Genomic DNA, 24,751 nt, shown 5'->3' on the forward strand with positions numbered 1-24,751 from the left:
ACTTTCTGGAGTTACTAGGCTGCTTTGCAGGGGGACGGTGGGTGGCGCGGGGGACAGTCTTCGGTGTGGCCGCAGACCTGGCGGCTGGCTCGCAGGAGGAAGCCCAGTGTTGTTGCTTCCTGCCGGCCTTCCTCCCCCTGAAGTCTGCGCGGCCGGATCTGGTGTCTGACGATGGGAGACTTTCTCATGCCGCCCCGTCCCCTCTCCCTTCCGCAGGGACTCTGCCATTTCCAGCAACAAGACCCCCCACAACAGCTCCATCAGCCACATCGAGACGGTGCTGCAGCAGCTGGACGAGGCCCAGGCCCAGATGGAGGAGCTCTTCCAGGAGCGCAAGATCAAGCTGGAGCTCTTCCTGCAGCTGCGCGTGTTCGAGAGGGATGCCATCGATGTGAGTGCCCCCTCCTCGTCCCCCGCCGGTTCCGGCGTCTTCTCCCCCTGCGTTCGGGGCAGGACAGAGGAAGGAAGGCTTGCGTCTTGGCCTGCGAGCCGAGGGGGCTGTGCCGGAAGCCGCACCGCACAGCAGGACGGAGCACAGCCTGTGTGAGTGCAGTCGAGCCCGTCTGGCTGCGTCCTGGCCTGTTGGGCCCGGGGCCGGGTCCCACGCAGCCCTCCCCTTGTCTGAGGCACACACTTGAGGCCGCCACTCTCCCCTGTTCTTTCTGTCCCTCCCCTCCCTGCCCCCTGCCCCCGCCTGCCCCCACCAGGAGCGAGAATAAGGCTCGTCAGTGGTGATAGCATTTGCAGAGAGCAGGAAATCCAGTCTTTTCCAAGGAGTGTGCCCAGATCATCTTTCATCCTTGCCTACAAATTGCCCCTTATCTGTGAGTTTCTTTCCTTTTACTTCAACAAAAGGCCGTTTCTTAATGTGCCAGGGAAGATCTGAGTTTTGAACCTGATGAACTGCAAGCCCAAGTAAGTATAATTGGATGATGCCGAATCTGTGAAACACGGATGAAGGAACCAAAACTCACTTGAGCCAGATGAGGCCAGTCTCCCGGTGCCTGTCAGCTTCACGCGGCTGGTGGAGCACGTTGCCCAGGCAGTCTGGAGGGCATGCCCTGCCCGCGCAAGGGCCTCGAGGGCACGCAGACCCAGACCCTAAATCCACTGGGGCAGAGGGACGGTGGGGGCTCGCGTAGACTGCTTCACTTACCTCGGCTGAGGGGAGGACCCTCTGCTGAAGTGGGCTTTGCCTGCTTCTCTCGGGCCTGTCTGTAGGCCCAGCTCTGCGTGTGGTACAAGGACCAGGCCAGGCCCTGTGCGAGGCCTCTCGGGGGGTGGGCCTTGGTTGGCCACTTGTCTAAACTTCCCTCAGTGATTTCATTAAAGAAAGGCCTTCTCGGCTGTTCTTATCATCATCTCTGGTTCACGACAGGAGAGGAATTAAGCCCTATGCACATTGTCTGGTAAAATCTGCTCTCGGTCTTGATGTTTAGAGACACATGAAGCCAGGTAGGGAAAAGGCACGCTGTCCTCAGCTCTTTAAGGACCTGCCCACGGCCTGGGCCTGCAGTCCAGCTTCCAGGTTGCTGGCGGTATGAACAGAAGACCCAGCATGGCTGTTTTCCTCTCTGATCTCTACTTCAGATGAATTGCTTATGTAAACTTAGCTGCTTGTTGAATAGTTTCAATTTGGAAACAGGCATTATTTGAAGTTTCTCTTCAAGACATGTTGATATTTCAAAAAAAAAAAAAAATCTCTTGGCTTCATCTGTATTATTGCTACTTTAAAGGGAAAAAATTTAATTGTATTTCCATTATCAACAAACTAGTGTTTTAATATGTAGTTCAGAAACCAGAAACCTACATTTTCTCCACACCAAAGCTACAAAGTTCCAAGTGGCCTTAATAAAGCCGGTGTGCCAGGCCAGGGGTAAGTGCTTTCCTGAGCTAAGGAAATTAAACCCGCAGTGCAGTCACAGGCCAGCTACAGTGTAGTTTAAAAGCTTTTTAAAATGTCACAGCCTAAGAGCCTCTTTTCTCTGGAGTAATCCTAAAACATGAAAACCTGAGCAGTTAGGACTTCAGCTGGGATTTCCTCCCTTATCTGGGAAAATGCTCCATCTGACTGCACATGTGAGGAGTTATCTTTATGGTAGAAACTTATCTATTCCTTGGCCAATTGTTTTTTAAATGTTTATTTATTTTTGAGAGAGAGCGTGAGCGGGGGAGGTGCATAGAGAGAGGGGGCAGAGTATCCAAAGTGGGCTCCACACTGACAGCACAGAGCCCAATGCAGGGCTCGAACCCACGAACCATTGAGATCATGACCTGAGCTGAAGTTGGATGCTCGTCCGACTGGCCCCCCAGGCGCCCCGGATCTAGGTTTTCTGCGCTGAGGATGTTGCTGTTTCAGCCTCTTCCTATTTCCAGGGAAAACCTGCTCGATTGCTCTGGAAACAACGGAGTCATTACTACCGCGTCCTGTGACAGTTTGTTTATGGAACACAGTTATATGTACCATTAGGAAGAGAAATAACACAAGTTATTTCTCCAGAATTGGTATTCAAAAGTCATTTCCACTTTCTTGAGCTTTGTTTCTGCCACCAATTTCTTGTCTTCACATGTGCGATTGACAAACTGTGACTGTAAGCCTTGGGCAGGATTTCTCCTGATGATCTTTTGATCCTGGCCATCGCCGGGGTTTCTTGAAGCTTGGTGAGCGTTTTCAAATCCCGCCGGTTCTAGCACATCCATCTTTATTTACTGTCCGCTGCTTGACTGCTGTCTGAGCCCTATCGCTGTCTCCGTGAGACATTAGCGCTAAGTCTGTACCTCACCACCACACCCAAGTCTCTCCTGCCTCAGTGTCAAAAAACAAACGTTAAGAAAGAAGATTCCCCTTAGAGGTAAAGATTAAAGGTATGGTCATCTTCTTCCTTGTTAAAAATACTTCCCCGCAGTGGCTTTTTGGCTTAAGTGTAATTTAACATTATTTAAAGTTATCAATTTTATAAATTAATGTAAATGCATATACTGTATGCAGACCTCTCTAATGAAAGAATAAACCTGGAAGATTTGTGCCATAGGCATTTGGGGAAGCCTTCGGTTTTTATTACCTTTTATCTCCTCGCTGGATTCTGTGTCAGCTCTCTCACATTTCTCAGATTTTCAAACTCATGTGGTTACTGCTCTTCTGGATAAAGTAAATCGGGACCCCTGGGGAATGTTATTCCACTGAAGTGTATAATACAGTATTCTTTCACAAGAAGTTTTTTTCTTCCTTTCTGGATTCTGTAACTTCTCATCTTAATTTTTTAAAGCGTATTACAAAAGTTTTCAAGCCTGCACCAAAGTTGCAAGGATCGTATAGTGAATACCCATGTGCCTGTCTCCCAAATGTAGCAGGATTGTGTGTTCCCTGCTGCAAATCCCCCTTCTTTTGTTATTGTTGTGCTGTAATAGTTGAGAGAAAAGCTTTGTCCGCTTATCATTTCACTCCTAAAGACTCTTAAGTATCTCTCCAAAGTAAGACCTTTTCTTATATAACCAGAGTCGTACCCCTCTCCCCACCCCCCCCCCCCCACCAGAGTCCTTGCTCTCTAGGACCCTGCTTCTCTTGGACCCTCTACGGGTGGCCCCTACTGGGCATGTGGGCACTGTGCCCACATAAGATACTTAGCCTTTCTGTCCAGAATCGTCTCTTCAGCTAGCCTTCTTTTCCTCCTGCTGTGACTTGTGGAAATAACTGCGTCAGCTGAAGAAACCAGGTCCCACGTTCTGCATTCACTTAGTGAATTCTTCTGTTTAACTAGTTTTCTTTCCCTGGTGCTCCTTATAAACTTGGAGTTTAGGCGTAAAGACCTGAGTGAGATTCCAGGTCTATTTCTGTGCCAGATGCTCCACAGGACCCACAGCTTCTCCTGTCAGAGGTTGGTCCTGTCTGGCCCCACTTATGTGGGGCGCGGAGGTTGGTCTGCAGGATGAGGATGGGGCAGCCTGACCCTCCAGCTGGGTCCCCTCTTTCTTTCCATTACAGTTAACTGCACAATGATCATTGTCTGAATAGTTATTTCACTAAAATTAAAAAAATAATTAGAACAAACTTTCTAATTTTATTATTTCTGCATTTAATAACTAGAGTTATCTATAAAGGATAACCTTTCTTCATTGTTATAGGCTTAAATTTCTAATTACCAATTTTAGGATAAAGATTGGTCTCCTGTCAACCTCTAATCAGAAGAGTTTTTCATGTGGGGTGCCTGGGTGGCTCAGTCGGTTAAGCTTCTGACTCTTGGTTTTGGCTCAGGTCATGATCTCACGGTTCATGAGTTCAACCCCCACGTTGGTCTCTGCACTGACAGCACAGAGCCTGCTTGGGCTACTTTCTGCCCCTGTCCTGCTCGTGATCGATCTCTCTCTCTCTCTCTCTCTCTCTCTCTCTGTCTTTCAATAAATAAATACATAAATACATAAATAAACAAACATGAAGGGGAAAAAAGTTGTTCATTTAATTTTAGGCTTTTTAACTCTTCTTTTTTTAAAAAGTACCATTAGGGGTTAATGTGTTTTTGTATGTTTGATAAACTTTGTTCAGTTGTGGTAGGTTTTTGTGTCTAACTGTCCCATCTGTGGCCCATGGAAGCCCCAACAGCTGGCTTCCATGTCCCTGGGACCCAGTCACATTCCTTTCTTCCTTACTTGGCGCAGTGAGGGGTCGCAGCACATGTTCGTTATTTTGTAAGTCTCGGTCCTAAGGAGACACTCTCCTCTGTCAGATCATCTCAGACCTTGAGTCTTGGAATGATGAGCTTTCTCAGCAAATGAACGACTTTGACACAGAAGATCTCACAATAGCGGAACAGCGCCTGCAACACCACGCAGACAAAGCTCTGACCATGAATAACTTAACCTTCGATGTCATCCACCAAGGGCAGGACCTTCTGCAGTATGTCAATGAAGTGCAGGCTTCTGGTAAGGAGTGCATTTCGGTCTGTGTCACTTGTGGGGTTTTTATTGTGTGTGTGTGTGTGTGTGTGATGTGTGATGTGCGATGGCTGCAAAGCATGGTCAGCCCCTGTGACGTAGATGTTCTAGGTACCTGCTCTTCGAAAGGAACGTTTTGGCTGTTTTGTGTTCACATGTGATCACCTGTGACATTATGATTAGCGCACTTAGCCCTTAATACTCTTGGCTTGTCATTTCAGGTAGCATGAATGCTAATTGTCCATGAATGAAATGTGAATCTCCAACAAATTTTTCACATTCTTTTTTTCTTAGTTTATATTTTACCAGCAGATGTCACTATAGGCTCAAAAATGTAGACAGAAATGTGTAGTGTTTGAAACTTAGCAACAACCTGCATACTACATCACTCATTTTACACAAATCAGATGCTTCCTAAAGAGTAAACTGGGTGTGCAGTGATACACGACAAAAGCAAGCCAAAGTTCGCTCGCTTCTAAGAGTGAGGCACGTGTCACCACTTACCACTGTGGAAAGATTGACCCAAAATGGGTTTGGTTTGATTAGCCGTGCATTGTATTTTGCTCTGGAACACAGCAGATATGTTGTTTGAGACCCCCTCGCGTGCTTGGAGGCACACAGAAACAAACACTCCTGTGTTGGTCACGCCTTCCTTGAACTTGGCCCGACCAGCAGATTATTCGAAAGCACGGCGTCCGTCACACAGCTGAAGAATGGGTCGATGTGCCCACCGAACTCTCGGCTCTCCCTTCATGTCCACAGGCGTGGAGCTGCTTTGCGACAGAGACGTAGACATGGCCACCCGGGTCCAGGACTTGCTGGAGTTCCTTCACGAGAAGCAGCAGGAGCTGGATGTCGCGGCTGAGCAGCATCGGAAGCACCTGGAACAGTGTGTGCAACTTCGCCACCTGCAGGCCGAGGTGAAGCAGGTAAACAGAGGGCTGCACGCGGAGCCGGACCACAGCGGGCCCCCGTGCGTGGGCACTCGGTGTGTGACCACCTGGAAATTGGGGAGACTGTCCCTGTTCCAGACACAGCTGTTCTGACACATGATGTAACATACCCACCCCCAGTACAGCCCTAGCTCGTGTGTAAGCGTTGTTCTCACACATGATGTGACACACTCCCCCAGGGCAGCCCTAGCTCATGAGTAAGTGTTGAGCCAGCGCCCGGACAGCTGTGTGTTGACTCTGTAGTGGAGAAGGCTTCCAGCCCAGCAGACGTAGCACTTGAAAGTAACATCCATTTGGCTTGTTTTGTTACTGGTAATCTCTTGCTTGAAACTCTGAGCACATAGCTTCTCAGGCTAAATAACGATACGATTTTTCTGCCAAATAGGCTGGTATCACAGCTTATGCAGGGCTGGAGACTTCTTCTGTTACCAGCATGCTGCACTGCCATGTCTCAGATAGCATGGCAAAATAAAAATGGAGTATTTGAAAGATTGTTTTCGGCTCGTAGCCATTGGGATTCTATACGTACATCCATTCAGCATGTACGTGACATTTTATCTCATGAGCAGAGAAACCCCTCGTGATACCGCCTTCCTGGCAAGGAAGGTATGGCCTTCTGAGATTCTGATGGAGGCTCAGAAAAGCATGTATTAGGTCGAACGGAGGGGATCAGGTGCCTCTGGAGTGTTAGCAGTTTGCGGTGTGTATGTGGGTGGCACTCACACTGAAGCAGGTGTGCTGTCAAAGTCGAAAACTAAAAGAGCACCTGTTGGTGCCCCATGTGATGAGATAAAGTATCGTGACCTGCCTTTTAAAGACCAGTTCATAGGGGTGCCTGGCTGGCTCAGTCAGAAGAGCATGTGACTTTTGATCTCAGGGTCATGAGTTTGAGCCCCATGTTGGGTGCAGATTAGTTACATAAAACTTTATTTTTTTTAAGTTTATTTATTGATTTTGAGAGAGAGGGAGCTAATGCAAGTGGGGAAGGGGCAGAGAGGGAGGGGGACAGAGAATCCCAAGCAGGCTCTGCAGTGTCAGCACAGAGCCGGGCACAGGGCTCAAACTCACAAACCGTGAGATCATGACCTGAGCCAAAATCAGGAGTCGGATATGGAGCCAACTGAGCCCCCCGGGCCCCTCCGGGCCCCCCAAAACTTAAAAAACAATAAAGACCAGTTAATAAAGTGTCCCTCTTGCTAAAAACAAAACCGTGTGTGTAAGAAATAAAGGACTAGACTATCCACTAGGAATTGCATTTGCCTGTAAATATTCTCTACGTAACAGGGCAGGATGTGGTCGATGGCTGGTGTTCATTTAGCAGCCACGTGGTAGGTTAGGCACACATGCTGGCGAGGGGTTGCCACATGGCTCTTGTAGCCCCAGCTCCCCTGTCCCCTTCCCAGGCAGCAGGAAGGGCAGAGCATAACAGGGAAGAAGCAGTACTGGTATCAGAAAAGAAATGTGTTCACACGGCTGCCCCGAGGCTGCTTCAGTGATGTCAGTAGTGGGAGGTGCTACGGAATGTTCCTAGCCTCGATGAAGCTGCATGGAGGGGCTGAGAAGCAGTTTTAGACTAAGGCCCCCCCACCCCCCACAGTCTAAGTTTTCTGAGTAAAGGAGATGAGGAAAGCCAGCTGTAGGGCGGGCAGTAAGTGGTCTTTGCCACAAATAACTACCAGAATGACCTTCCACAGCTGGGGAGCCTCTTGTTTGTGTGTGATGCTGGGAATCCCGTGCTTTGACCCTGGGCGTTACAGCACCTCTGAATTCATTCTCTGGTTAGTGGGCCATTTAATGCTGACGTTAAATTAGAAAATACGTTGGTGAAATAACGTAGTTCCTTTACCAAGCAGTTTGCTAATTTTGCATGTTAATAAGGATAAAAGGAATGAAAAATACTTCCCTTGATTATCAGGGAATTGTTTGTGGCCGTAGATCTAATAGGTGATTCTTAATCCGTTTTGACCTGTGGACTAACAGTAACCATCCGCTGGACGCTCTGCCTTTTCAGCTCCCATTTGAAAGCATAAGTAATTTTAAGAATTAATCTTAGAACGTGGCACTTCTGATCAGATACCTTAGAAGGACATCAGGCTGTTGGCAGGTGGGACCATAAGGAAACCCATGTTTCCCAGCGGATGGGAGCAGCCTGACCTCCTCGCTCACTTGGCTCGTGTCCCGGCTGGCCTGCAGGGGGGCCCCCAGGGGAAGGCAGAGGCTTGGAGGTCCCCGTGTCGTGTTTCAGGTGCTGGGCTGGATCCGCAACGGAGAGTCGATGCTGAATGCCGGACTCATCACAGCCAGCTCCTTGCAGGAGGCAGAGCAGCTGCAGAGGGAGCACGAGCAGTTCCAGCACGCCATCGAGGTAGGGACACCGGCCCGCCGCCCGCCCCAGGACATGCATGTACGCTCCCTCGCGGGGGACTGAACCTGAGCCAGACGGGGTTCAGCAGGACCCTAAGTGGCAGCGCTGATGCTCTACAGTTTCCTTCAGGGAAGCAAACGGGCAGGTGACTATAGTGAAGGGGACGATGCGTGTGCCAGCTCGGGGACCTCACGGTGCCACCCCAGAACGCCTGGTGGCTCCCGCTGTCCTCCCGCCTTGAGGGTCCCGGCAAGACGCACCGCCCTCTGTCAAGAACACTTGGCACCTGAGAACCCATGCCAGGGTCTGGGCTTGAGGGGTGTTCTGTTTTGCTGGTCTCTTAAGCACATCCCTGGACCAAACAGAGCACTGTGGGCAGCTTACCCAGACCAAGTGCAAATCACAAATTCACGGTTATCCATAAACAACACTGCGCACAGAACTCTCTGACCCTGATGAGAAGCAGTGTTTCTCACCTTGATGGGGGTCGGTGCCAGGCCGGGACTTCAGCAGAATGGCTTGGCCCAGTTCCAGGTCCATTTACAATTCACTCTCACAGCATATGGATTAATTATTTGTAGAGTTTAGGGGAGAGGGGAGAGTTCATTGTGATAGGTGGTCTCAGGGTCAACTCAAGGGAAAAAGAGCATTTGCTTGCAGAAAACTTGTTTCCTGCTCTGGTTGCATACATAGCCAGAGAAGAAGGCTACAGAAAATAGCGGTAATTTATTCTCGAGACTAACTTAACTTTCAACTACTCAGTGTCAGCAGACCTGTGTTAACACTTCCTAAAGCCCAGAGTTTGGGCATCTTTTGAGAATTGTACACTGTGCCTAGTGATTTCTAATAACTGCTAACACATGTCGTTGTGTCTGAGTGAAGGACAGGGCCATATTGTGTATGGTCTTTCATGGGATCATTTTGTGCCTTTTCACGCAATCTGTAAAATTTTGCTGTTGTCTAAAACAAAACAAAACAAAAAAACAGTTCATGTCACAGACCCACGGACCCCTCTACGCCCCTGACTGCTACCCTGTGCAGCACTCTGGTTCGTCAGTGGGAGAACCTGGCCTGTCAGCATCTTGTGGAATCTTCTAGGAGCACACACAAGCAGGAATTCTACCGAATTTGTGATGTTATGTTGATATTTTAATATGGTATGAACCTCCAGAGAGCACACTTGGTTCATTCTTAGCTTTTAATTATGTTTCTCTTTCTCTCTCTGTCTCTCTCTCTCTTTTTTAAAGTCAATAGTTCTTGAAAACTTTACTCAAGTACACAGTTTAAGGTAAAAATGCACTCACTGTGGCCACCTTTTTGTCCGTGTGTTCATTGGCCTCTGGCTGCTATTGTAAGAAGGATGAATAGGAAGAATAAATTGGGAACATTTCAACAGCTTTCTTAGAATATTGGCTATTAAGGTTTTTTCCTGCTATTTCTCAAGCTGAGAACCCACAACTGAGACCCATTCTGCAATGTCTTAGTGCATTTCATCCTTCATTAGGTAATTTAAGTATAAACACAGTTGTTGCTGGGCATGAACACTTTGTTGTTTTTAACTGAACCGTGTGCTGTGTTTTCAGAAGTGTCCTAATGAGCATTCGCTGAAGTTGTTTGGATCAAAGCAAGCGGAGCGGAGGGACCACAGCCTCCCTGGTAAATAAATGCGTGATGCCCCCATCACACAAGTGTTCCCTGTCCTTTCTCTTTCCTTAGAAGACGCATCAGAGTGCGCTGCAGGTGCAGCAGAAGGCGGAGGCCATGCTGCAGGCCAATCACTATGACATGGACATGATCAGGGACTGTGCCGAGAAAGTGGCGTCTCACTGGCAACAGCTCATGCTCAAGATGGAAGACCGCCTCAAGCTGGTGAACGCGTCTGTCGCCTTCTACAAAACCTCAGAGCAGGTGAGGAGGGCCGCTCTAGTCCTTGGGCTCCTCACCGGCATTCTGTGTGGAGCTTAGTTTTGTTGGATAGTTCAGTCGTTAACTCGTCAGTCGTTATCGAGCCAGTGAACTCAACTTCAAGCAGAGAAAAGCATTCTAGAAGTAGAATGATCCTTGCCTCCCCTAGGAATCCAAGAGGAATAGGTTGGAAAGGACCCGAGAAGACATCCGCTTTCCTCTCCTTTAGATTCATAGCCTGAAACACCAGAGAGAGACCGGAAATTCCGTTTTTATTTGGTCTTGTTCTGAAAGACCTGCCTACTTTGGCCCCTGGGTTTGTCCTCACCTGAGGTGGGGCCCACAGTGCCTTCCGAAGGTCTTGGTCCCCAGGCCAGCACTTTTATCCCCAGAGCATGACTGACCACACTTCCCAAAGATGCCATCTGTGGCGTCAGATGCCGAGTGGCCCCTCTGAGCCTGCGGCTTTCTGCTCGCAGGTCTGCAGCGTCCTCGAGAGCCTGGAGCAGGAGTACAAGAGAGAAGAGGACTGGTGTGGAGGGGCCGACAAACTGGGCCCCAACTCCGAGACAGACCACGTCACCCCAATGATCAGCAAGCATCTGGAGCAAAAGGAAGCGTTCCTGAAGGTACGGAGTGGCCTCCGGGGTGCTGCTGCGTCCCTGCACAGGGCACACAGACACGAGGGGGCTCGCCATGAGGTGTCCCCATGTGCTGGGTGTGCAGGCCGCCTTCGCTTTCCAGGGGGAGCCCCTGTGTGCAGAGTGCAGTTCGGTTGGTGTTGAACACAGAAAGAGATTGATTTGGTGAGACAAGAGTGCCTGTACCTTAAAATAATCTTCCTTTGGAAATTCAGCCTTTTTTAGGAACAAAGACTGAACCCACTGTACAGTGGATAAGGGGCGGGAACACCCTTTGTGATTTCCAGGATTAGTTACTAATACTTGTTCAGGAAGTGTTTCCTGCAAAACATTGAAGCCCATAATCCAGGCTTGAAGTTTGAAGTGTGAGCAGCTTTAAATGAGGACTTTTTTCTAGCCGCTTTTGTCGTGTGTGTGTGTGTGTGTGTGTGTGTGTGTGTGTGTGTTCGTTCGTACTTCAGTCACCCAGAAGTTCTGAAAAGTGCTCAAACTGTTTGCCAGCACTTCTGTGTCTTTATGATACGCTCTTTCACTCTGGAAAAGATCTCCTGAGACTCGGCCGGCTGCCACTCAGCCCCATGAAAAGTAGGCATGGCGTTTGCTTTTCATTGCGGCCTTACCGAGTTTAGTTTTGTCATAGCTTCAGTGTTCTGACACCTCTCACACCATTTCCTGTTACATTTAATAATTTCTGTTTCCATCCTGAAGGTGATCCTCTGTCCTGACAGAGTTACTGTCTGGTCTGGGAGAACAGATTGTAGCTCTTTGAAAATTTCTATCTGGGAACTTTTTTTGAGCTTCCCTCACATGACTCTCTTTTTCGGCGACCGAAGTTGGGAAAACAGTCGTGGCTTCCTCGGGCTTGTTATTTTAACCATTTGCCACAGGACCTGAAAGCCCGTGTATGAAACAGCCACCACCGTGAGGCTGTTTGGACCTGGAATCATCGTAATTTGTCTTTCTCTGGAATCCGTTCAGAATAAAACAAAATTGAATACTACTTAGTTCATTAAGAAAGATACTTAGAAAAAATTTAAAACAAAAATCATCACAGGCCTGTTCAGATTTCTGCATTCAACTGGAATTCCGTAGTGTTTGGGTGTTAGGGATCTTTAAACTTTTCATTAGGGAAGTTTAAGGAGCATACCAAATAGAACCGATACCAGACTTCTGTGTCCCTGTCACAGGCAGTGTCAGTAACTATCAGCATGTGGGCATGTGCCCACCTTCACTGCGTTACTTTAAATTCTAGATATTATATCCTTTTATTTGTAAATACTTCAGCATATGACTAAGTATTAAATTCAGCCTTTCTGGGGTGCCTGGGTGGCTCAAGTCGGTTGAGTGTCCAACTCTTGATTTCAGCTCAGGTCATGATCTCACGGTTTGTGGAATAAAGCCCTGCTAAAATTACCATTTTATAATATTTAGCATGGCACCTGCTTCAAATGCTTCTCTCCCTCCCTGTCCCTCCTGTGTGTGCACATTCTCTCAAATATATTTTTTAAAATTCTGCCTTTCGGGGCACCTGGGTGGCTCAGTTGGTTAAGCGACCGACTTCGGCTCAGGTCATGATCTCGCAGTTTGTGAGTTCGAGCCCTGCCTCGGGCTCTGTGCTGACAGCCTGGAGCCTGCTTCGGATTCTGTGTCTCCCTCTCTCTCTACCCCTCCCCTGCTAACGCTCTGTGTCTTTCTGTCTCTCAATAATAAATAATATTTTTTAAAAAATTTTTAAATTCTGCCTTTCAAAAACATAACCACAACACCATTATCCTGTCCTAAAAATTAACAGTATCTCTTAATTTATACAAAATCCAACAGTGTTCAAATATCTCTGATCGATCCATAAACGTCTTTTATATGTAGTTTTAATCAGGATTCTAAACAGGGTCCACGCATTGAATTTATTGGTATGTCTCTTAAATCTCCTTCAATCTAAACAGCACCTCCTTTTATTAGTATTTATTAGTTGAAGAAGCGAATCACTCCTACTGTGCTATTTCTCTCATTCTGGATTTCCATGCTTGCGTCCCACACGGTCCTTTAGCGCCCTGGATCCTCTGAGTTTGTTATGTCGAGAGTTTCGGTCGGATCCAGGTTTGCGTGTGTGTGTGCGTGCGCCTGCGGTCCGCTTACCTGGCACAGGTGTTCTCCCCACACGTACTTCCCATGGCATCACATCAGGAGGCCCAGGAGGCCTGCTGCTCCTTCTATTCGTGTGATCGGGGGCATCGTCAGTGCTTCAGATGTAGGGGGTCCCATTTACCTGTCACGTGCCTTCCACGTCTGCCTTTCACCCAGTGGCTTTAGTGCCCTGTGGCGATCATGTTTCACAAGGAGTCGCAAAACTGGTAATACTCCATCATTACTTCTGCCTTGATTAGCTAGAATTCTTCCCTCCTTAGCTGTTTGGTTGCTTTCAAGTAGAGTTTGTCCAGAACAGGCAGAAGTGCCTGATTCTTTCCAATTGTTTATCATTTTCGGGATAATGAGCTGTTACCCTAACAACCTCTACATGTGATTAATTTTCTTACTGTCTTCATGGATTTTAATATATTTGGTGTGTTTTAATCAACTGCAGTCATTTATCTTTTTTATATTCAACCTGTCCCATTCGTGGGTGCTCCTTCCACTCAGAAGGGCCCTGATGTCCTTCTGACATAACCCTGGTTGTCTTCTGCAGCCTCCTCACTGTTTCGTTACAGCCGCTGATTTCAGGCTTATCTGGAGAGACCCGTGATAGAGTCTTAGGTTAATTGAAAAGTGTCCTAGCTCCACCCACCAGAAAGGCCTGGAAACAATGACCGACCAGAAAAAATGAACTCCCCAGTATACAGTCCCAGTTGTGGTCTATATACCATGTACCACACGCAAGGAGACAGAGCTCCCTGAAGAAGTATTAATTCCAGATCTGAGGCAGGAAATGTGTAAGGGATTTCCAATTCAAATATAATTAAGGATTTTTTCCTCTTGTTTTTTTTTAAATACATTAATGAGATTACTTATTTGGTTTCTAAAGATGGAATGTCCGTTATCTGTGACAGTAATATCACGAAACAAGCCACCCCAAAACTCGATGGCTTAAAGTAGGGGTTGGCAGACTCAGACCTGAGAGCTAAATCTGTCTACTCTCATTTATTAACATGTTGCCCGTGGCTACTCTCCTGTCGGGGTGGGGGGAGGGGTTGGGGAGATAGAGACCGAATGACTCGGGAAGCTGAAAATTCTGTCTGCCCTTTTCAGAAATCCAGGCACAGCTTAGCTGGGTGCTCTGCCTCCAGGTTTCTCCCCAGGCTACTATTGAGGTGCTGGCCAGGGGATGTGGTCAGCTGGAGGCTGGACAGGCCAGCGGTCCCTCTCAGCCCCCTGCTGTGTGCACCTGTCCATAGGACAGCGCTCAACATGGCAGCTGGTTTCATCAGAGCAAGGGCTCAGAGACACAGTTGTTCTTGTTGTTGTTTTTAATTGAAATAGGATTTAACCTGTGTATCCTCCAAAGCACAGGTTGGCTTGAAAACGTTTTAGGTAAAGGTGTATGCTAGAGCTACATGCTGTTGTCACCCGTATGTATTCAAAATACATGTTTGTATGAGTCCAATTAACATCACGTTGCTCTCCCTGTACTTCTTAGGCTTGCACGCTTGCTAGAAGGAATGCAGATGTCTTCCTGAAGTACCTGCACAGGAATAGTGTGAACATGCCGGGAATGGTGACCCACATCAAAGCTCCTGAACAACAAGTAAAAAGTGAGTGCAGTCGGGACTCCCTTTACCGGCAAGTGATGCAAGGAGCTTGGTGAGAACGCGGTCTGAAAATCCTAAGATCCGGGCTTCGTTTTAAACGTCCGTTACGTATCATTAAAGTTCTCACCAATTTTCTTCGTTTACTAGTCAAGTATGAAACAAATGATCTAGATTGATAATTTATTGAATAAAGTTGAAGAGTGTAAACAGGGAGAACACACAGCGTGGTATTTATTAGCTTTGACTATTTTGTTACAACAAGTGAAAATATTGTAAATTGGAGAAAAGAGGAAAATCAGAATTTTTCTGTAGTCAAAATATTTTTAAAAGTTCAAATCAAGAAATTATACACCAATATCGTTCTGTAAAGTGTTATCAATTTGACATACTTAGAAAGCAAATTGCCAGGTATCGTATATTTTGGTATCTTTTGAATATAAACTTCTGTAAAACCATGTTTTTATGTATATGTAATGTAAGCGCATAGAAGCAGATCTGGGAAAATTTTACACTAAATTATTAACAGGATTGGTATGGGTGGATGTGAGAGGGGCTGATGGTTTCTACTCTAGAATTCTGATGGGATACTTCACAGTGAAAACAACTTCAGGTGTTCTCGAACTTAAAACTTGGATTTAGTCATAGTTTTTTCAGGTTCAAATAAAACGACATGGAAATGGATCCTGAGAAAACGTTCATGAATTTAGAACAGTCTTGACACAAAGGCATCTTGTGTCCACCGTAATCCTTCCCGAGAGCTTCAGAGATCGGCACTAAATACATGAAGAAACTGGGGTCCTTCATCCTTCCCTCTCAGAGTTGGGTTTCGTAGGGAAAAAATTGCCATAATCTGTTAACAAATGATTCCTCTTACTCTTTAAGGCCATATGATTGGCAGAAACTTTGTTATATTCTGCTCCCTGTTCTTCGGGATTCATCTGTTAGAGGTGTCACAGAAATACTATCCATCACATGGGTATAATCCTCTAAGGTCCACAGATGAGATCCGTATTTATTACTTGGTGGGCTGTTCTCTTGGGAAAATGAGTGACTAACGCAACCGTTTTTCAGCAGGAGCAAGTTACTTGCATTGGTAATCTATTTACTTGGCTCATTTTAGATAAAAATCACTGCCTTTCTGTCATCCTTCAGTATTGCCTTTGGTTGTGGGTCTTCGTCTGCTTTGTCTGATCACAGACGTGACGATCCTCAGGGGCTGTCCTAGTCCAATGGGTGTGTGTGTGAGACAGGGGACTGTGTTCCCTGTGCCCACTTACGTGATAGTCACCGCACGTTTGCTGCTGTTTGTCATCATTCTGGGTGCTCTGGAGAATTAAAAACTAAATGTTTGGTTTCTCTCATTGGGTTCACATGTGGGATGGTGCATTAGACCCACGTAAGGGCGATGGTGCCAGAAGAGACCGCATGACCCCAGACAACCCTCAGGTGCTTGAGGATGGCCGGGCAGTTTCCCCTCCCAGGCCCCGCAGGGGTGGTTCCCTGCCCTGCTGCTCACGCGCCCCAAATCAGTCCTGCCCCAGGCTGGGGTGGTGGAAAGAAGGAACTGGAAAAGACCGATTGGCTCACATTCATTTTCATGTGTCATATTTTCATTTCAGTGGTAGCTTATGTTTCTGACTGGCTTCAGGTTTCAAAGCGTTAATTTGCATTGCTACGTTAGTTTACTTTTTCAGTAAAGATCGTATAGCCTGACCCCTGAGCTGCCAGGTAAGCGTTGCTCACGGGTTCTGGTTTGTCGCAAAGTGGCTCAGCCTCTCGGGAACCCTGAAATATTTGTGGACCGCTTAATATTTTTACAGTTTCCTAATGTTAATTAAGTTATAATCTAGACACTTTTATTTGATTTGCAGTTTCAGTCTCTGGAATCTTCTCCTAAAGTTTCTCGTGTGTTTTATAAACCTTTGGAGTAAAACAGACTCCCTGTAAAAATTGTTTTGAGTGTGCAAATGTATATAAATTATCTAATTCCATAGCCACTGGTCACCACTGTCAATACAACTTAGTCCTCGTTCTGTATCAGAATTTAAAGCTCTGCTGTATGCTTTTTAATGTGCAGTATAATGATTTCATAGTTGGCTTAACCTGACCCCCAGATGTTGCTGTTCAGTTTTTCCAAACGGTGCCTTGGTGTTTGTGCACCTGATACATACCGCTCGTGTAAGCACCATACATCCGAAGGCTTGAACAATCGAATTCCTGGTTCGCAGCCGTACACACTTCCAGTGTCGTTATCTGTTGCCAGAGTGTTCACTGCAAGGCTTGTGCCCTGTTTCCCGTCAGTAATGCGGGGTCACTGGTGCCTGTACCCTCTGCTCCCCAGCCTCCCAGCATATGGGAGGACACAGTCCTTGCCAGGAACATGGTGGAAGATGGCCCCATCGTTGGAGTGAAGTTAAACATGTTTCTGTGTATTTAGTGGCCACATTTTAGAAATCACAAACTCCATGTTTATATGCTTTGCTCATTTTTCTAACAGACAGTTCATCTTTTTCCTGTTTACTGGGAAGTACACTAGCTCTGTGTTTTATATTTCCCAGTAATGTTAACTGGATTTTTAATTGGTGCTATGTTTTTACGATGGTTTGTGTTTGGTTATGACATTTTATAATTTTTATGTAATCAGGGTTTTTTGGCCTTTCTGGCTCCATGCTTCTCTGTTGTCACGTCCCTGCTTCTCTTATGGTTTATGGTTTTGTTTTTGTCTTTGTAAAAACAAAAAACAAAAGAAGAAGAAAGAAAGAAAGAAAAACCAAAACGTTGTTTTCTTCTAGTACTCCACCGTTCTGCAATACATCCTTTGTACTAAGTTCCTTCACAGGAAGGTTTGAATGTTGTTGAATGAAATGCCTAATACCGAAGTTTTGTCGGCCGTTGTCAGTTTGTCCCAGCAGGAGACACAATAGCTTATCCCGTTAATCCAGCCAGCCTTAAGTTTCCAGTGACCTCCATCCTAAGATAATAAGTTGGGGTAAGAGAATAAGGAGAGGTCTGGTTGACATGCTCATTGAGAACATGGGGGAGGCAAGTGTGGCTCTCTTAACTGAATGCTCTGTCTTACGTTGACATTTGCATGAAGTCTGTAAATAAACATGAACGGGATTTTGCAAGTGTCTCCGTTGATTGCAAGCGCCAACATTCGTCTTCCTCTTTATCCTCTTAGATATCTTGAATGAACTCTTCCAGCGGGAGAACAGGGTATTGCATTATTGGACCATGAGGAAGAGACGGCTAGACCAGTGCCAGCAGTATGTGGTCTTTGAACGAAGTGCCAAGCAGGTCGGTCACGACCCCGGGCTCCCCATTGCTCTCCACCCTCCGTTTGCACCTCTGTCCTCAGCTGGGCAGCTTTGGACGTTGCAGCCATGTTGAAAACCACTTTCAAATGATGAGACCAGTCGTGCCTTTTAAATAAGTTTGCTATGAAAAGAAAACCCACAACCCTGTAAAACTGTGATTTGGGCTCCCAGCAAGCATGCCACACAGCCTGCCTCTAGTGCCATTACCTCGTATTTAGGGCCAGCAAGTACGAGTCGTAACTATGACGATGATTCAGAGATCATTGTTGGGGTGCCTGGGTGGCGTAGTCAGTTGAGCATCCAACTTTGGCTCCGGTCATAATCTCGTGGTTCGTGAGTTCAAGCCCCGTGTCAGGCTCTGTGCTGACAGCTCAGCGCCTGGAGCCTGCTTCGGAATCTGTGTCTCCTCCTCTCTCTCTCTCTCTGCCCCTTCCCTGCTTCCACTCTGTCTCTCTCTCTCTCTCTCTCTCTCTCTCAAAAATAAACAAGTATTAAAAAAATTTTTTTAAATCATTGTAGAATCCAGGTCTGTGCTTGTATAAATATTATAGTGGGTGTTTTTTTTTATATTGCTATATTTATATTTTCAACATAAAATTTTGTTCTTCAGGTAAATTAAGCTAAAATAAAGTGTGACAGAATTTCTAAGAATTCAGTAGAATAAAAAAATGTTCAGGTAGTTGGCTAATGTAGAGATATCAAGACGATTTTTTTTAATGTTTATTTTTGAGAGAGAGATGGAGACAGAGCACGAGTGGGGGAGGGGCAGAGAAAGAGGGAGACATAGAATCTGAAGCAGGCTCCAGGCTCTGAGCTGGCAGCACAGAGCCTGACATGGGGCTTGAACTCACAAATTCAAGATTATGACCTGAGCCGAAGTCGGGTGCTCAACTGACTGAGCCACCCAAGTGCCCCAAAGACGATACGTTTAGGGGGCCCCTGGCTGGCTCAGTAGATACAGCATGCGACTCCTGATCTCAGGGTTGTGAATTTAAGCCCCAGGTTGGGCATGGAACCTACTTAAAAAAAAAAAATCTGTTTAGAGTTTCTGTCTTCTGAAGTCATTTTGAGATAAGGGTTTCTGCCTGAATGGTTAGTCACGGAAGATCGTTTTAGAGTAAAGTCTGTCTGACCCCTAACTTGAGCTAAGATTCCTGTCACTTCTCCTTGGCCTTAACGGGAGCATAGGAATCCATAGCCGTTTGTCCAGAATTTGGAGTGTCAGGAGGGAACAGAGGACAGAAGGCTGGTTCTCAGGACGCCTGTCTGAGCCTTCTCCTGTCCTGCAGGTCAAGGCGCCTCTTCAGTGCTGTGGTCCCTGGTGACCACACCACACATGGGCGGTCTTCTAAATTCACCTGTGCCTGTCACAGAGTAAGGCAGTCAGTTAAATCTTTTAGCTTAAGAAAGATCGAATATTCCTCAGCACGATTTCCCACTTAGGGATTTTCTTTCAGTTTGGTCAATGTTGGTCTCCAGAGGGCGGCCAGGTGCTCTGGGGATCAGTTCCCCAGAGATTGATAAGCTGAAGTTCATGGTCCATGGACCTGGCATCCTATCTCAGTCTTTCTCTGCTGGTTTCACCAGGTGTAGTTATCATATTCCCAGCACAAGGGCAAGCAGTAGTATTTTTCAGAGCTTAAATTACATTTTCTTAACATTTGATTTGATGATCGTTCCACCATATTTCAGATGCACGGGGGCCTGATTTGTTTTTAATTAGAGATTGTTTCATAGTCTTTTCTCCTATATCTTTCTTTATTGTTTCTCTGTTAAAAGGCAAGCAATCAGCTACAGAGAACAAAATTGTAAATAACTATTTTAATGGAGAAAAACAATAGATGTGTTGTTGCTTTTTCCTAAAGTTGGCTCATTGGCCACAAATGAGATCATTAAGCATAGGCCGTTGCAAACGATGACCCCGTGGCCCTGTGGGTTCTCTTCTGTGCCATGATCCTGGGGTAAAACCCAGTAGTTATACCACCAGTGTCTGCGCTTCTCAGGACGGAGCCCTGATGCAGCGTCCCTGGTGGGGGTTCGGAGGGGGGACTCCGGCCGCGGTTCTGTCTCTGGGCGAGTCCGGCCCTTGGACTTCCTGGTTGCCTCCTGCCTCTTCTGCTGCTTTCCCAGGCTCTCTGCTGTCCCCTCTTCCTTATCTCTGCAGCTGAATGTTGGCATTTTCCAGGGCTCAGTCTGGGGCTTGCCCTTGTTTCTCTTCCCCATCTTCTTATCTCCTCTGTGGGTGTCTCCCAGCCCTGACCTCCTTTTCTGGCGTCCAGACTCACAAATCCCAGCTGTCTCCGTGGTGTCTCCACTGGGGCCTTCCTGAGAACAGAAGTGGACTCACGACGCCTGACCCCCGCTCCTCGTCTTATGGGGTGTGTCCCCCTCGTCTTACACAGTGTATCTCCTGAGCCTCCTCGTCTTACGGGGTGTGTCCCCCCCCCCACCCCCTCACCTTTCAGGATGTAGAGCTCCTTCCCATATTTCCCCAGTTTCTCACCTTCACTCCCTCGTGAGTCCCATAGGTGCGGACTTCCCACACGTGTCAGACCTGTCCTCCCCCTTCACATCCAGAGCCCTCGTGCTATGGAAACCCCAGCCGTGTCCTGCCCAAACCTTTGAACCAGTTTGCCGACCAGTGTTGCCTCTTCTACTCACTGTCCACTGCAGTTCCTTTTCCTCACAGCAGCCGCATTAGCTTTCCCACAAAAGTCCAGGCTGTGCCTGTGACCTCCAAGGCCCTGCTGCCCTCCCCGGCCTCACCCCTGGCCTCTCTCCCCGGCTTCCCCTGCAGGCCAGCTCTATCAGCCTGGGGCTGTGGTGCGCACCTTTCCGCCTGCTGAGCTTCTCCCCATTCTTCTGAGCCCCCTGCTTTGCACCAGTTCCTGAGCCCCCACCCTGCTTCGCAGCCAGCCTCTCTCGGCCTGGACACCACATGTGCTGACCTCCCTTTCTAAGCGTGGCGTCCCTGCCCTCACTTGTCTTCGTGCCTCTTTGTACATCCCCCTCCCCAGTCGGCGGGGGGGGCAGGGCAGCCGTATCCAGGCCTGACAGCAGTGACAGCCCCACTCAGGAAGCTGCACGGCAAATAATCTGTCTGGGTCATGCTTTCCTTTTCGTGTTTTCTAAAATGCTATAAGTGCTGTGACGTATCTAGTAGAGACAGTGACATTTCTGCTCTAAGACCAGCAGCTCACAGCGGATGGCCCAGAGATTACAAACAGCACATACAAAATCTTCTACAGTTTTCAAAAATTTATTTATTTTGAGAGAAAGCCTGTGAACGTGTGAGCAGGGGAGGGGCAGAGAGAGGGGGAGAGAGAATCCCAATCTCGGCACTGTCAGCATAGAGCTCGACTCAGGGCTCGATCCCACGAACCACGCGATTGTGACCTGAGCCAGAAATCAAGAGTCAGATGCTTACTGACTGAGCCACCCAGGCACCCAAGAACCTCTTGAACACTTTAATCATTGCTACAGAAGTGACATGGTTACAACCTTCTAGAATGTCAGGTGTTTTTTTTTTTTTCTTTTAATTTTGGAATTACAGTGCTTACTTCAGAAGCCTGTCTCTCTTTGTGGGAGCACTCTACGTGTGTGCCAGCGCTGGCTGGTGACATCACATCTGAGTGAGACACGACAGAACTGGGACTCTCTTTGCCAGTGCTGAGCCGTGAACATCTCCATTCCTTCCCTCTCTAGGCTTTAGAGTGGATCCATGACAACGGAGAGTTCTACCTTTCCACACATACGTCTACGGGTTCCAGCATACAGCACACACAAGAGCTCCTGAAAGAGCACGAGGAGTTTCAGATCACCGCGAAGGTAGGTCCAGGTTGGTGGTGGCCGTCTGTTCCGTCACCCGCCCACACAGCAGGGCTTTCCAGAATAACCCACCACAGGATACTCCGTGTAAATAAGGTATTGCTCAAAGAAATCGTTTCATACCGTATCCAAAATTGGAGACACAGAGGGACCCCAGTGGCTTGTCCTACGTTAACGTAGGGGACTCTTCTCTCTGCGTTTCCCAATTCCCTCCCTTTACCTCTTGTCTCCCTTGGGTCTTCGGATTTCTGCAGATACCTTCCTTCGTGTCGTCTCTTTTCTCCTTTTCCTTATTCTTTTTGTTTTCTTTCTGGTTTCTTTCGCAAGGTCTTTTCTAAGTACTTGCTATTTTTAGGAAACCCTGTTTGGTGTGACCGACCTGGCTTGGGTGTGTCCTGCGGGGGCTTCCTTTCCCCGTCTCGAGGTCTCTAGTCGGTGACACTTGCTACAGGGACGCTGCTGTCACCAGCCCAGTCCCGTGGCAGTGTTTACCTTGGCGCCCTCTCTCTCGTGGTTGTCCATAGGCTTATAAAACAGAGATGTCTTCATTTTCCTCCTGCAAATCAAAAAAGAATTAGATACTTGGCTTATGTAGCAGATGTGAGTAAATACACATTTTTATGCAAAAATGTAAGACTCTTCATACTGACATAAATGTTTTCCCAGTTAAAGTATATGCTTGCAGAGGCTGATTTTTTTTTTTTTTACCTCAAAACAGTTTGGGGGTTTTTGGGGTTCCTTTCTCAACCCGTGGTGTTTTTGTTTTTGTTTTTCAAAGTTTTGAATTCCGTTCTTTGTCATATTTTCAGAAGTGCTTCTTTTTCTTCATGGTAGACTTTTCTTAAAAGTTGCAAGTTAATTCAAATTTCACACTAGAAAGAAAGGATTTAGCTGGATAGTAGTTTGGCTAAAAAGAAGTATTCATGTATAAGTAAAACAGGATTTTCTTGTGTGGCCCTTTAGGTAGCTGTGGAAACCATCAGTGGGAATTTTTAAATCCTCGAGAGTGACAACAGCTATTTTGTATTATGTTTAGTTGTACTTCTTTATGTTTTCTGTAACCATTTCTGACTCCTGGTATTCTTCACTGCCCTCTGCTCCCGCCCACCCACAAGCTGTAAGTTGATTTCCTTCCCTTCACCCTCGGGCCGCTGGGCTCTGGGAACCCTTGTTCCCTGCTCTGGAGGAGCTCACGGTCCAGGGTGGCTGCAGGCAGACTGACCACTGTGGGGCTCGGTGAGACCTGGCACTGGGTGGGGACACCATGAGCATTTGGGGGTGGGCAGGGCTCAGGCAGTCTGGCAGTGACAGCTGCACCCAGCGTGGGGACCGTGGGCACCCAGAGGAAGGCGCCCACCTACTCATTTGAGGAGAGCTGGCCTGCCTGCCTCTGCAGGTAAGCATCATGTCTTTTGCTTCCCCGAGATACAGCACACTCTTGGCTGTGTAGTTCTTGTTTCTGTTAACAGTGGGAGGGTAAGTTACAGTTGTGTGCGTTACAAATTTGTTTTTTTTTGAATAGCTTTTGATTATAAAGGTATTAAGAAAATGCCTAAGATGCCACTCAGAGATAGATTTAAGAGTTGTTCCTCTTCACTAAGCTAAATTTCCATTAACGCTGCATTCTGCGGACCATTTGCACAGCCAAACAGCCTGGTCACCGCACGACTCCAGGGGGCGCCGTGCGCACAGAAGCTCACGTGAACGTCACTGTCTGCGGTGCAGTCGCATGGCAGCTATGTTCCACCAGTAGGGTGTGTTCAAAGGGAATTTTTATTCCTGAATTTCCCTCCTCCTCAGATGTGGGGTGTGGTTGTTACACAGTGAGCAACAGGGGCATGCTTTGGCTCTTGTGTTTTATAAAAATAAGCATCTAAAATCACCGGTGTGACACCTGACCTTGCCGTCTCTCTCACCGGGTCTGCTGGATCCGTTTTGCCCAGAGGAACTAGTGGTTTTGGAAAAGAAAACCTCTCGCTTTTTCGCTTAGCATCTCATTCCCATGGGTTTCTGGCTTCCTTTCTCTTCATCAGACCACACCTGCTCGTGCCTGGGGATGTCTGTTGCTCGCCTTCTGCCCCTCCTCATAGTTTCTTCTAAGAAACCGTTTTACCCGTGTCATGGAGAGAATCTGTTGCTCTTGATGTGACCGTCCTCCAGTTTAGTTGTTACAGCGGTCAGTGTTGTAACACATTTAGTGCAATGGAAGTAAAGCCTTTTTGTCACTGTCTCACCATGAAGCCTCAGCTTGAGTCCTTCGCAGCTCCCGATGGAGTAATTTCTCAGAGTGCTTCACAGGCACCACCTGTATCCAAGTCACGCGTGTTTACTTAAAAGCCAATTTCTGTCCTTATTCGAGACTTACTGACTTAGACTGTTTAGGAGTGAGGCCTGAAGATGAGCGTCTGTAAACAAGCCCCCAGGTGACTTTTCCGCAAGCGCAGTGGAGTGGGAGGCCCGCGGCCCGAGACGCAGAACTTTCCTCCTCCTTCCCACACACTTCCTGCATCCCGGTCACCACTGTCCCCAGCGCCAAAAGCCTTCATTTGCTAGAAAGTGTCTTAAGACCCTTGAATGTGCATCCTCCCTGGGTTTTTCCTTACCTAAGAACATGGTGAGTAAAGATTCTTTGACATGTGGACTCAGGAATGCAGTTTGCCTTTATTTTTCTACAAACCCCTGATTGCCCACTGCTGAGGTTGTTCAAATTAATAATATTTGTATGCTTTTGAAATAAAATCTATTTTTGTAACAATCTCTAGAAAGAACAGTAAGGATGAAAACTTTTGTAATACTTCATTTAAAAAGATGCAGAAAGGCTTTTTTTTCATAGCGTTGAGCAGCGTTCTAAAGAAAAACTAAGTTGGATTCGTATCCCACCTTGATAGCAAGGTAAATGTATCAACAATGAAAACCTGAAATGACTAGAAAAAATAACGGGACACAAAACCCAAAGCTCTAAAAAATGATAAAATCACATACACAAAAATGTATGAATTTCTAAAGGGTAGGCCAACATAAGTGAAAGAAAGCAAAGAGGGAGGATAAATACACAATTCCTATCACAGAG

General features: G+C 47.0%; 1 protein-coding gene across 6 annotated transcripts in view; it reads left to right on the forward strand.

The window, feature by feature from the left end:
* The window catches only part of TRIO (trio Rho guanine nucleotide exchange factor), a 354,644-nt gene that overhangs the window by 216,300 nt on the left and 113,593 nt on the right, over window positions 1-24,751 (forward strand). For all 6 annotated transcript variants that reach the window (XR_008423663.1, XM_053906894.1, XM_053906893.1 and 3 more), the window contains exons 13-21: window positions 217-391; window positions 4,722-4,917; window positions 5,692-5,858; window positions 8,128-8,247; window positions 9,964-10,155; window positions 10,632-10,781; window positions 14,425-14,539; window positions 17,718-17,833; window positions 21,559-21,681. Coding sequence is in view for 5 of the 6 variants with exons in the window: in XM_053906894.1 (XP_053762869.1) it covers window positions 217-391; window positions 4,722-4,917; window positions 5,692-5,858; window positions 8,128-8,247; window positions 9,964-10,155; window positions 10,632-10,781; window positions 14,425-14,539; window positions 17,718-17,833; window positions 21,559-21,681 (1,354 nt within the window). In the remaining variant the exon portion in view is untranslated. The remainder of the gene's footprint in view (window positions 1-216; window positions 392-4,721; window positions 4,918-5,691; window positions 5,859-8,127; window positions 8,248-9,963; window positions 10,156-10,631; window positions 10,782-14,424; window positions 14,540-17,717; window positions 17,834-21,558; window positions 21,682-24,751) is intronic.

Source organism: Panthera pardus, unplaced genomic scaffold, assembly GCF_024362965.1.
Source record: "Panthera pardus isolate Hobbes unplaced genomic scaffold, ASM2436296v1 HiC_scaffold_2, whole genome shotgun sequence".
NCBI lineage: Eukaryota > Metazoa > Chordata > Mammalia > Carnivora > Felidae > Panthera > Panthera pardus.